This window comes from Globicephala melas, chromosome 2, assembly GCF_963455315.2.
Source record: "Globicephala melas chromosome 2, mGloMel1.2, whole genome shotgun sequence".
NCBI classification, from domain to species: Eukaryota; Metazoa; Chordata; class Mammalia; order Artiodactyla; family Delphinidae; genus Globicephala; species Globicephala melas.
Window position 1 is genome coordinate 18,816,732 of NC_083315.2, and position 12,866 is coordinate 18,829,597.

General features: G+C 38.5%; 2 protein-coding genes across 6 annotated transcripts in view; one reads left to right on the forward strand and one right to left on the reverse strand.

Moving 5' to 3' along the window:
• The window catches only part of ABI1 (abl interactor 1), a 129,362-nt gene extending 128,383 nt beyond the window's left edge, over nt 1-979 (reverse strand). The window contains exon 1 of the mRNA XM_060293213.1: nt 848-979. Within this exon, the coding sequence (XP_060149196.1) occupies nt 848-964 (117 nt within the window). The 5' untranslated portion in view covers nt 965-979. The remainder of the gene's footprint in view (nt 1-847) is intronic.
• Nucleotides 980-1,007: 28 nt separating this feature from the next.
• The window catches only part of ACBD5 (acyl-CoA binding domain containing 5), a 34,757-nt gene continuing 22,898 nt past the window's right edge, over nt 1,008-12,866 (forward strand). The window contains exons 1-6 of one of the 5 annotated variants that reach the window (XM_060293209.1): nt 1,008-1,133; nt 2,452-2,620; nt 5,949-6,069; nt 9,389-9,461; nt 11,875-11,989; nt 12,094-12,126. In XM_060293209.1, coding sequence (XP_060149192.1) covers nt 2,545-2,620; nt 5,949-6,069; nt 9,389-9,461; nt 11,875-11,989; nt 12,094-12,126 — 418 coding nt within the window. In that variant the 5' untranslated portion in view covers nt 1,008-1,133; nt 2,452-2,544. Of the gene's footprint in view, nt 1,134-1,336; nt 1,356-2,082; nt 2,264-2,451; nt 2,621-5,948; nt 6,070-9,388; nt 9,462-11,874; nt 11,990-12,093; nt 12,127-12,866 lie in introns of those variants that run through there. The other 4 variants (XM_060293206.1, XM_030836997.2, XM_060293208.1 and 1 more) reach the window with 4 other exon arrangements.

Consider the following 12,866-nt stretch of genomic DNA (forward strand, 5'->3'; position numbering starts at 1 on the left):
CTGAAAGTACTAAAAGGCATTAGTGTTCCATGAGATATATTTTAGGTAGAATTACAGGATTACATAATTGGAAGGCACCTTAGGAACTGATTCAATCCATCATATTCATCATTACATTTCAGTAGGAAGTATCACATCTAAACCAGCACAGCTACAAGAAGGAGCTACTTTTTAAATACCTTTACCTGAATAACCTCAATGTCTTTTCTCCTTATGCTATTCTCCTTGATTGGAAATTCATAGTACCAGCAAATGGAAATACAACAGAAGTCACTGGCAGAAAAATTCTTATTCATCATAACTTAAAGACCAATGTACTGTAAATTCGCTTATTACATAAGCTTAATGAACAGTTGCTAAAATGAAGTCCTAGATACGAAATGAATACCCAAGCCCTCTTATAAGTATGCACGACTGACTGGAACTGAAAAGATACATAATAAAAGAGCAAGGAAAGAGTAGAGGAAGCGGTAGATATTAAACACATAAAATCTCCCTAGTTGGACACTGTTAGTTTCTTACACTCTGCTGTCCTGGAAAAAAATCCAAGCTATAAAGCAAGAGTTTTTTGCATTGACTGACTCCTGGCTCTGTCTACTTACTCCTGTACTTACTGCTACTTGACCCTGGGCAAATGAGTTAATATGGTTCAATTTCCTCATTGACAAACGCCCTACAGCGTTTTTGGAATACATATTATGTGCTTGGCAAGTATCAGGCACTCAGTAAGCCGTAGTTTTTATTACCTGACGGTAATCTAACAGCACACGATCTCAAAGTTAGTAAGCATCAGAAGCAAGAAACAAAATCCCAGCTCTCCCACTCCAGTCCAGCCCCACCTGGATACCTCTGAAAGGACCACTGAGTGTCTATCCCTTTGGCTGGAAGCGGATGTGGTGTTTTGAAGTAGCACAAAGTGCGACGCAGCAGCAAGGCGGGACTTCCGTCGCAACGGCTCCAGCATCTGCGGGACAGAGAAAACGAACCGGAACAAGTGGGAGGAACGCCCGCCGCCAGAGGGAGGTGTCCGGAAGCACCCGGAGCGGGGACTACATTTCCCACAAGCCCGCGGGGCAGGGCGAGGGGCGGGCGTCGGGGACCTTACCGGACAGGCCTTGCCCGGCAATACCAAGGTAAATGCCGGCACTGCGGCTCGAAGGGAAGAGTAACTTAGAGTCTGCGCCTAGATTTAAACTAGTCACCCTCCTAACCCCTCCCGAACTGACAAAGGGACCTGGCGACTTTGGGATTTCCGGGCAGCAGGACTCCACCCCCAGAACCTATAGCAGTACCCCCGCCTTGGGCCTGGGGGCGCTTCCTAGATGCCTGAGGACGCGGGGCGATGTGCTAGAAAGGTGAAGGCCCAGGGTACCTCTTACTAGGGTTGATGATCCGTACTGGTCCCTCGTTCGGCCCTCCCCCACGCCCTGTCGCCCATTAGCTCGGGCTGGAGCTGTACGGAGCCCGGATCCCTGGGGATCGAAGTCGGGGTTGGTGCAAGGGAAGGTGCTCTCCCTCCCCCCGCCCAGTCTAAGTAGCTGGCAACCTCCCCTCTCCTTTGGTTGTTGCTCGGACGTCCTTGTCTCGGGGCGGCTAAAGCTGTCAAAGACCTGCGAGCCAAGCACTGCTAAGCACCTCCATCCAGCATCCCTAATCCTTTCATCTACCCTTTCGGGTGTTAGGAAGATTGCCGCTGGAGAGGCTAAGTAACTTGCCCTAGGTCGCAGAACTTAAATGGCAGAATTTAAGGTTCGCACCAGGTCTCTCTGGATCTAAAGCTCTTTGCTTAAGTCCCATCACCTTTCTCAAACCTTAACCTAAGAGAGGACAGGCGCTGGGGACCACAGTCATTTTTTTGCCCAGCGGTGCCTACACGCGCTGCAACCCCGCCTCGGCTGCCCTGGCGCCGACACATCGGTCGGGCCTGTTCAAACAACGAGCCCGGGGCCCTCCGCCGATCCATCTCGCTGCTCTTCTTTTCCGCTTTCTCCGGCCCTTTTCCAGGGACAGACAGACGGCGCGCGTCATCGCCAAGGCTGCTGGGCGGGTGGGTGGAGTTTGCTGCGCGGCGACGGTGGCGGTAGAGAGTGGGTCCCCCCAAGACTCTGGGGCGGGGCTGCGGGGAGGGCGCGGACGGACAGACGGACCTCGCCGGGATGGGGGGTGTGGCCGCTCCGCCAGCGTCCTGCGGGTGGGTCAGCGGCACAGCGACCACCAGTGCGCGGGGCCCCTCCGCCTTCTGCTAGAGATGCTCTTCCTCTCGGTGAGTTGTTTTTCTGTCTGGGCGGCCCGGCCTCACCAGCCTAGGTCACGCCCCGGGGAGGAGGAAGGAGCCGGGCCGTCTCAGACTGTGTGGCCTGGATAGGGCAGGGCCACGGGGAACTGACCAGCTGCGCTCCGGGTCCTCCTCCCTTTCGGCATGTTGATCCGCGGCTGCGCTCCATGTTCCAGTTTCATGCAGGCTCCTGGGAAAGGTGGTGCTGCTGCTGCTGCCTGATTCCAGCCGACAGACCTTGGGACCGGGGCCGGCGCTGGAGGCTGGAGATGGCGGACACGAGATCCGTGCATGAAACCCGGTTTGAGGCGGCGGTGAAGGTGATCCAGAGTTTGCCGAAAAATGGTACGTGCATGCCCGGCTGGACAAGCCTTCTGCAGAGGCTTGAGGCCCCAGTTTCTGAATCTCACCTCCTTTAGCCTTCTTTCTGCTTCTAGTCTTGCTTATTTAACCTACTTCTTTTGCGTTGAAAAGGCATGTAATTGAAGGGGAGGTGTCGGATGGGAATTAATTGCCTGCTGATCTTTCAAGCCTGAGACAAATATATTATCCAGATTTTAAGCAGTTTATATTGTTGTCGAAAAGAAAAGTCCCTTAATGACTGCGGATTTGGGTATGTTTTTAAAAAATCTGGGATGGGGATGCCTAGGGCCGCATACTCATAAAGTCTACTTTTTGAAAACTTTTGATATGAAGGGAAAGAAAAGAACAACTATATTCATTTGTAAAACGATTTCTCTTATTTTAAAAGTACATATATATTTATTACTTAAAAAAAAATACCTGTTCTATGGTCCTAGTGTTCTCTTTTTCATACTCGTATGGGACCTTTGCACCTTGGATGAAAAGTCATTGGAGCTGTTCTTTCATATTTAGCCTGTCGTTTCTCTGGCTTCTGTCAAGATTTTTCTCTTTATCATTGGTTTTGAGCAGTTTGATTATGATCTGTCTTGGTATGGTTTTCTTCATATTAATGCTGTTTGGGGTTTTGCAGAGCTTTTTGAATTTGTAATTTTATGTCTTTGACAAATGTTGGCAAGTTTAAGGCCGTTATTCAAATATTTTTTCGGTGGAGAGGCTTGGAAAGGGGGAATTTGACTTTTCACTTCATATTTTTCTGCAATAAACGTGTATTTTTCCACAATAAACGTGTATTTTTTTAATGATACTTTTAACTACTATCATTGTTCCAGAGTGTAAAATTAACTGAATATAACACTAATATACTACTATAGTATTTAATGTCATGTTCCCTATTTTCATTAATTATCATTTGGCTAAGTAATGAATGTTCAATACTATTAACAAACATTCATTAAGTGCAGATACAAAAGGTTTTGAAAACAAATATACACAAAATAGCTTTCCTTTTGTAATCTCAAACACCAAATTGGAGGAGGACATATGAGGAATTGAAAGAAGAGTGAATGAACAAAATGTAGAGAAATAACATAGGAACTTATTTAGGTATTGATTTTTTAAATGTCTGATGAAGAGAGTTTACATGAAGGCATGATTCTAAGAGTTTTGTTTAAATGGTACCTTCATCCTTACTTCTAAACCACACGTTTTTATATTTTTTGAAAATTGATAGAGCTAGACTTGATGATAGTTTGCTATCTTTGCTGACACCATATATCACTCATTAGGAAACCCATATAAGTGTAAATACAGTTTGTGTTTATATAACATTTAAGAAGGTATTGCCAAGTTAAGAACCTCTGCCAAAGGGCAGCTGGGTGGGGCAATGTTCAGTACTGTACTATTATCTCCTGAAACTAAACTGATAATAATTGAAGCAGAAGTATTGTTATAATGAATCATTAAATAGTTTTATAGTAAAACTTTTAAGTTTTGTCATCTGTCCTGGATTATTTTGCAGATATTCTTATAGTTTTTATGTTGCTTGTTGCTTAATCTTTATCTATGGCATAAAGTTATAATGAGTCCTATAGCACCTATGTTTGGTATGCCCTTGACCTTTAGAAATTTTATTTCCTATATTATGTTTTAAACACATACATATCAAATGTATTGGGTTGGCCAAAAAGTTTGTTCAGATTTTTCGGTAAGATGTTGTGTGTGAGCACCTTGAGGATAGAGACTATACTTTATCTAGTGTCTTATACACAGAATATATTCAATATATGTTATTAGTTTTTGCTTTAACCTAATGTATATGTTACTCACCTTAACCAATAAACTTTTAAATCTCAGTTGATTGACTTACTGAAGATATTATGAGATGAGGCTTTTAATGTTTTAAATTTAGGTTTGTGTCATTTAAGTAGGTAACCATTTTTTTTTTTAAATAGGTAACCATTTTTAACTATAGTTTCTCCATTTTTTTCCCCTCTGCTATATAAAGACTATATCATTGAAACACTGCATCTAATGGATATTCCTAAATGAGCATATATTGTGTAGCTAATTTATTATTGTGATTTTGGAATTAATTATTCACTCCTGGCCAAAACTGAAACACCAGCTCTCAGCTTGTCTGTGTTGTAATTTTCACAATGTTTATAAACTACTAGTTTTTGATTACTACATGCTATCAGATTATTATGCAATCTGTGAAGTTTTAAAAACATCTTTTTACAGTTTTAGTTTTTATAATAAATTTTGGAACAAAAGTAATGCACAATAAATGTAAATTTTTTTTAAATGCAAATAAGCAAAAGAGAAACTAGAAGTAATCTATATGCCTATGACAGCGATATCTATCCTCTTTTAACATTTTGACATGTTTCCTTCTACTCTGCTTTTTAAGTATATAAGTACTTATTTTGTAAAAATGGATTGTGCTGGGTATGCTGTTTTAAACTGCTGTTTAACTCATTTTATAGTAGATCTTGAAACTTTTCTCATGCTATTTTTTATATTTTTCTACAGTAAAAATTTTAAGGGCGGTAGTTATAAATAATCCCATAATTTATGTATATCATAATTATTTAGCCAGTTAGTTATTATAAAACATTTATATTCCAATTTTTCTCTCTCATTAAGAGTATTGCAACTTATAGCATTTGTTCAAACAATTTGAAAACTTTAAACATAAAAAAGTTTATTGATAACCTAGAAACATGTGAAGACTGATCCTCAAAAAATTGGCATGTCCAAAACTATGGAGGTAGGAAGTGAGAAATCTATTTTATCTTGGATTAATTCTTTTTCTATCACAGTACACACTGGTTGGCTTTAGCCAAAGTTCCTAATCCTCTGAGAAATCGGAAATTTGGCCAAGAGAAGTTGAATTTCTTACTGTTGCAGTTTTATTAAGCAGAGTATACATTTAACTTTCATTTGTGCTATAGTCAGTGTGGTTTGTCACAATTTTTTAATAGAAATACCTTATTACAGTTGCATGATACAGTTATTCTATATTTTATTTTTTTTAAATGACATTTGCCAGTTATTTTGGTTACATCTACAACATGTTTATTCTTTTATTCTCTTATTTATTGAACTATATTAGGCGTTATTAAAGTGTAAAATTTCAGAGTTTTTTCAAATCAAAGAAATAAACTGAGCCATAACTTTTGTTTCTGTAAAATAAGAATAAATTATCTGAACTATTAATGAAATATTAAAAAATCACTGTTAGTAAGCTAAGCATTCGCTCATCAATTGTGTTCTCCAAGTGATCTTACTTAATGTATGTTTCCAATAGGTTCATTCCAGCCAACAAATGAAATGATGCTCAAGTTCTATAGCTTTTATAAGCAGGCAACTGAAGGACCCTGTAAACTATCAAGGCCTGGATTCTGGGATCCTATTGGAAGATATAAATGGTAATTTTATGTAGAGAGCTATGAAAGAATTTTGAGTTTAATGACATAATTATCATATGACTGTTACTTATGTGGTTATGGATTATTCTGTGCACAAAGTATTCTGGGTACTGGATACATTTTTATCCTCTGTGTGCTCTTTTTTTTTTTTTAAACAAGGGTTTTTTTTAAAAATAAATTTCTTTATTTATTTTTGGCTGCGTTGGGTCTCCATTGCTACATGTGGGCTTTCGCTAGTTGCAATGAGCGGTGTCTACTCTTTGTTGCAGTGTGCAGGCTTCTCAATGCGGTGGCTTCTCTTGTTGCGGACCGTGGGCTGTAGGCGCGTGGGCTTCAGTAGTTGTGGCACGCAGGCTCAGTAGTTGTGGCTCGTGGGCTCTAGAGCGCAGGCTCAGTAGTTGTGGCACACGGGCTTAGTTGCTCTATGGCATGTGGGATCTTCCTGGACCAGGGCTTGAACCTGTGTCCCTTGCATTGGCAGGTGGATTCTTAACCACTGCGCCACCAGGGAAGCCCCCTCTGTGTGCTCTTAACACAATTTCACACAAATAGGAAGGTCTTGGGGAAGAAAAGAAGACAATAAAACCAAAAGAGGTAGATTTATCAAAGATATAAGAGCATTTTCAATTAGTGTTTCCTTTTATGGAGTTTGTTCTTTTTATTATGGCAAGAATAAGTCCCAAACTATATTAAAGGGACTATATTAAAGTCCCAAACTATATTAAACAGACTCTCCTGCCTCTTTTACCTGCCAAGAAGAAGAGTGACCTCTTGCTTGTCAGGTGACCTTGTTTGCTTTGAGCTATTGAGATAATAAATAACTAGGAGCATGACTCAGGTTCTGCCTTACTTTTTCTCTAAGCTGTCACTCCTGTCCCACTGTACTTGAATAGAAATTTCATTTTTAATATATTTAATAGAATCACAGAACACCGCTGCCATGTTTCCAGTTGAGTAACATTTGATGTTCTTAAACACTATTGAAGAGGTGACAAATGTCTAACAGGATGTCTGATGTCTAACATGACCATACGTCATGTATGTCAGGAACAGAGTGTGCTAATTGGCAGAGTAAGTCTTTAAGAGCCACATGTTTTGATGGCTAAGTTTCTTCACCCTGCATTGGAAGTCCTTAAACTCCTTTGGGTATTTCTTTCTTTTTTTTTTTTTTTTAACATCTTTATTGGAGTATAATTGCTTTACAATGGTATGTTAGTTTCTGCTGTATAACACAGTGAATCAGCTATACATACACATACATCCCCATATTGCCTCCCTCTTGTGTCTCCCTCCCACCCTACCTATCCCACCCCTCTACGTGGTCACAAAGCACCGAGCTGATCTCCCTTTGCTATGTGGCTGCTTCCCACTAGCTATTTTACATTTGGTAGTATATATAAGTCCATGCCACTCTCTCACTTTGTCCCAGCTTACCCTTCCCCCTCCCCGTGTCCTCAAGTCCATTCTCTATGTCTGCGTCTTTATTCCTGTCCTGCCCCTAGGTTCTTTAGAACCATTTTTTTTTTTTTAGATTCCATATATATGTGTTAGCATTCGGTATTTATTTTTCTCTTTCTGACTTACTTCACTCTGTTTGACAGTCTCTAGGTCCATCCACCTCACTACAAATAACTCAATTTCATTTCTTTTTATGGCTGAGTAATATTCCATTGTATATATGTGTCACATATTTATCCATTCATCTGTCGATGGACACTTAGGTTGTTTCCGTGTCCTGGCTATTGTAAATAGAGCTGCAACGAACATTGTGGTACATGACTCTTTTTGAATTATGGTTTTCTCAGGGTATATGCCCAGTAGTGGGATTGCTGGGTCATATGGTAGTTCTATTTTTAGCTTTTTAAGGAACCTCCATACTGTTCTCCATAGTGGCTGTATCAATTTACATTCCCACCGACAGAGCAAGAGGGTTCCCTTTTCTCCACACCCTCTCCAGCATTTATTGTCTATAGATTTTTTGATGATGGCCATTCTGACTGGTGTGAGGTGATACCTCATCTTTGAGGATTTCTTAGTCCTGTACTTTCCTGTAAGATCTTTATGACTAGTCATATTAGGTTAAATGTAAGAGCAATATGTTATTTAAGCTGTTTGAAGAAAACTTATTTACTTAACGATTTTCCTCAGAACTGACCTTTGGTGGAGTTAAACTGCTTCTGGAAAGTGTCTCTAAATTGAGAGGTTTTCTTTTTAGGCAAAAATTTCAAAGGGCTCTTCTCATTATTTGAGACTTTAAAATTTTCCTGCCCCTCACATTTTCATTTTTTTTTAGAGGTAAGAAACCTTTTCCATTTTTCAAGTGTTCGACTCTTATTTTTTAATATAAATTTATTTATTTTTATTTATTTATTACTTTTGGCTGCCTTGGGTCTTTGTTGCTGCGTGTGGGCTTTCTCTAGTTGCGCCGAGCGGGGGCTGCTCCTCATTGCAGTGCGCGGGCTTCTCATTGCAGTCGCTTCTCTTGCTGTGGAACATGGGCTCTAGGCGCGTGGGCTCTAGAATGCAGGCATGGGCTTCCCTGGTGGCGCAGTGGTTAAGAATCCGCCTGCCCATACAGGGGACACGGGTTCCAGCCCTGGTCCGGGAAGATCCCACATGCTGCGGAGCAACTAATTCTGTGCGCCACAACTACTGAGCCTGCGCTCTAGAGCCCGTGAGCCACAACTACTGAGCCCGTGAGCCACAACTGCTGAAGCCCAGGCGCCTAGAGCCCGTGCTCCACAACAAGACAAGCCACCACAATGAGAAGCCCGCGCACCGCAACGAAGAGTAGCCCCTGGTCGCCACAACTAGAGAAAGCCCACGTGCAGCAACGAAGACCCAATGCAGCCAAAAATAAATAAATTAAATAAATTATTTAAAAAAAATTAACCAAAACTTCTGTTCATTTGAAACATGACTGTGACAGTTCATGTAGTTTCTAAAATGTTCATTTTTGTCACTGTTATTTATAATGATATAAAGACTTTTAAAGAGTTCTTAGCAAATAATTATGAAGTCTATGGTCTGTATAATCTATATAGAGCTTATAGAGACTATATAATGTAGTCCCTATAATCTATGACCTATAGATAGGTTTTATACTAATTAGTTTTAGCTACTATTTAATTTGCCATTTTATTCACTGTGATATTTTTCTTCAAGGTGGTGCATTTAAAGAGATCCTTTGGAAACATTAATATAGCTTTAAGTAAAGCCTGTTTTAAATTAATGATCCTATAGCAATAACTATAAATTGTATTCTGAGCAATTGAAATCAGGTGTCTTTCTGTAGTTAATTGGATATTTTTATTTCTAGGGATGCTTGGAGTTCATTGGGTGATATGACCAAAGAGGAAGCCATGATTGCATACGTTGAAGAAATGAAAAAGGTAGGGAAAACAATTCACAATAGAAAATAAAACTACTTAGAGCAGTTTTTTAAAAAAAATATTTATTTATTTATTTATTTTGGCTGTGCCAGGTCTTAGCTGTGGCCCACGGGATCTTCGTTGAGGCATGTGGGCTCTTTAGTTGCAGCATGAATGTGGGATTTAGTTCCCCGACAAGGGATCGTACCTGGGCCCCCTGCACTGGGAGCACAGAGTCCTACCCATTGGACCACCAGGGAGGTCCCTATTTAGAGCAGCTTTGATTTAGTTTTGTTATCAAGCAAATTAGCTGCTTTGTTTTTAGGAACAAAGAGATTGTAATGTGTTAGAATATAGAATCTAGATTATTGAGCTTATCAGGGCTTTATCTGTCTCATCAAAGTTCATCTTAAGATAAATGTTTTTTCCTTCAGATGTGTCACATTGTGGGGACATGCTATTTTCTTTTCTTTTCTTTTTTTAAATAAATTTATTTATTTTATTTTATTTATTTTTGGCTGCGTTGGGTCTTTGTTGCTGCACGCGGGCCTTCTTGAGTTGCGGCGAGTGGCTACTCTTCGTTGTGGTGCGCGGGCTTCTCATTGCAATGGCTTCTTGTTGTGGAGCATGGGCTCTAGGCACGTGGGCTTCTGTAGTTGTGGCACACGGGCTCAGTAGTTGTGGCTTGTGGGCTGCGCAGGCTCAGCAGTTGTGGCATATGGGCTTAGGTGCTCCGTGGCATGTGGGAATCTTCCCGGACCAGGGATCGAACCTGTGTCCCCTGCATTGGAAGGCGGATTCTTAACCACTGTGCCACCAGAGAAGTCCCATGTTTTCATTTTTTCATCTTTCTTATCTTTCTCTATCGTTGACTTCTGCAGAAAGTATATAGATAGGAATCTTTTCAAATACTGATTTCCCTTACTCAGGAGTGTGGGACTTAACTGGGCTGTCTTGAAAACATTTCTGTTTTCAAACTTTTTATGAGAAATAGGTAAAAAGACTGCCCAACAGTATTCTCATACAAGTGTTGACTCATAAGTTGAGATGTTTCTATCACTGGATTTATCAGTAACAAGCATTTTTCTGTGAATGTAAAAATCCTTCAGAAGCAGCATAAGACAAGGATGCTTTTAGTTTCTCTGGTAACTAGTTAAGAGGGCATTCTTTATTAACTAGCTCTTTAAGGAGCAAATTAATGAAGAAATCATGGATTTTTAAAGATGATCTTACTGCCTTTTTATAAAGGAACATTTGTATTGATATGTTGGTAATGGATCAGAAGTTGTGAAATCTAGATCTGTATAATAATCTTAAATAATCTTTGAACATAGAGAAAATATGTAAAAAAGGAATATTTTTTTGCCAGATGCTTTGATAGTATTAATCTCTGTAGTAATTTTTATTTGGTAGATTCAGAGTAATTTGTTTTGTTTTAATGTCTTCTACATTGCTCAAAGTTGTGCACTTTGTTACATTTTCACAATTTTTATTTGGTGGACTTTGTTTTTCTATAAAAGAGGTCAGAGCGTAGTTCTTTTGGCTGTTAAGTGTATCAGTAGCAGAACAAAGGAGTCTTTCAAAAGCAGAGAGAGAACAATAATGTACAGCTTTGGTTTGATAACATTCTTTTTTCTTTAAATATTGTTACAATCTTTCCTCATTCCCTCCATTTTAACTATTTAGTGGTAATTACTTTTAATTGTATGTTGTAGATTGATACAGAAAAGACGTGTGTATATATATATCCTATTATTTAAAAAAAGAAAGAAAACGAATAATGGTATCATATTAAACATACTGTGCAGCTGCTAGCTTTTTGCCTGTAAAAAAAAATTTATAGATATTTTTCCAGTCAGCACACACAGAACTAATCATAGTCTTTTTAATATCTGCAAAATATTCCATATATAGAAATACTTTATTTTGTCAGTCATCAGTTGATGGTTCTTTATTTGAATACTTTTTCACCTAATTTACCTTGCTCTTTAAACTTGATGATTCTAAATTGGCCCGTAGTTATGAAGGTGTCTGAAAGTGGTTGCCATTTCCTACTTTACTTAACACCCTTTTAAAAACACTACCTTGGTGTTAAAGAACACACAATAATTTTACTCTAACCCCACAATTTTCTATTTTATTTTACATTAGGGCCTTTAGTGCTTAATGCACAATCTATAGCTTATTGTATAAAATTTTACACGAAGCTTATGTAAAATAGTTTTGAAAATGAGAACGCTTTTAAATCTTTACTTGAAATTTTCCTAGGGTGGTATAGGCATCAATATGTAATTAACATAGATACTTTCAGGAGTCTGTAAAAGCACTTCAAATCTCAAAGTTATCGGTAAGTAAATTATAAATATATTATTTGGTGCTAGTGTGGATCACATTAATAGTTGGTTTTCACAGGATTTGTTTCTTTTGATTACAGATTCTTGAAACTATGCCAATGACTGAAAAAGTTGAAGAATTGCTACATGTCATTGGTCCGTTTTATGAAATTATAGAAGACAAAAAGAGTGGCAGAAGTTCTGATTTAACCTCAGGTTGGACTCTTTTACCTAGTTTTTCGTTCAGCAGCTGATACATTATGCATGCATTAATATTTATATTATATGTCTAATTTTTTTTTTTTACTTTCACATGCCAGTCCGAGTGGAGAAAATCTCTAAATACTTAGAAGGTAGGAATAATGAAATCCATGTGAAACTTTGGTTTAAAATTTATATGCCAAAAGAACTCTGCACAAATTTGTATAACTTATGGGCTTTTCACTCAAGAATTTTCTTTCAAGCAAATACATTGCACAAACTTCCAAAATATTATAAACCCTAATTTTTTTTTTCAGAGTTTTAAAAAAAAATTTATTTTATATTGGAGCATAGTTGATTAACAATGTCGTTTAGTTTCAGTGTACAGCGAAGTGATTCAGTTATATACATATACATGTATCTATTCTTTTTCAAATTATTTTCCCATTTAGGTTATTACAGAATATTGAGCAGAGTTCCCTGTGCTATTCAGTAGGTGCTTGTTGGTATAAACCGTAATTTTTACCCTTAGGTTATTAAAACATGACAGACGGTTCATTTGTATACAAAATTATAACAGAATTCATGGTTTTATTTTTATGATTCATATTTTCTATTTTGATTTATTAATTATATTAGCTATTATATTGCTATGGCTGAAATGACTTGCTAGCTAATTTTAAGTGAATATGTTTATAGTATGGTTTAACTCTAGTGTAGCTAGCTAAAACAAGACGTCAGTGAATTCACCTCACTTGGTCTTTTTTTTTTAGAGTTCTGTTTTCATGTTCTCAGTAACAAATTGAAAGTCTTATCTTTTTACGTACTAGCAGGAGCTGAATAATCTGCAGATTTGCTGGTATTAACCGTAAACATTTGCTCTTTAAATTGT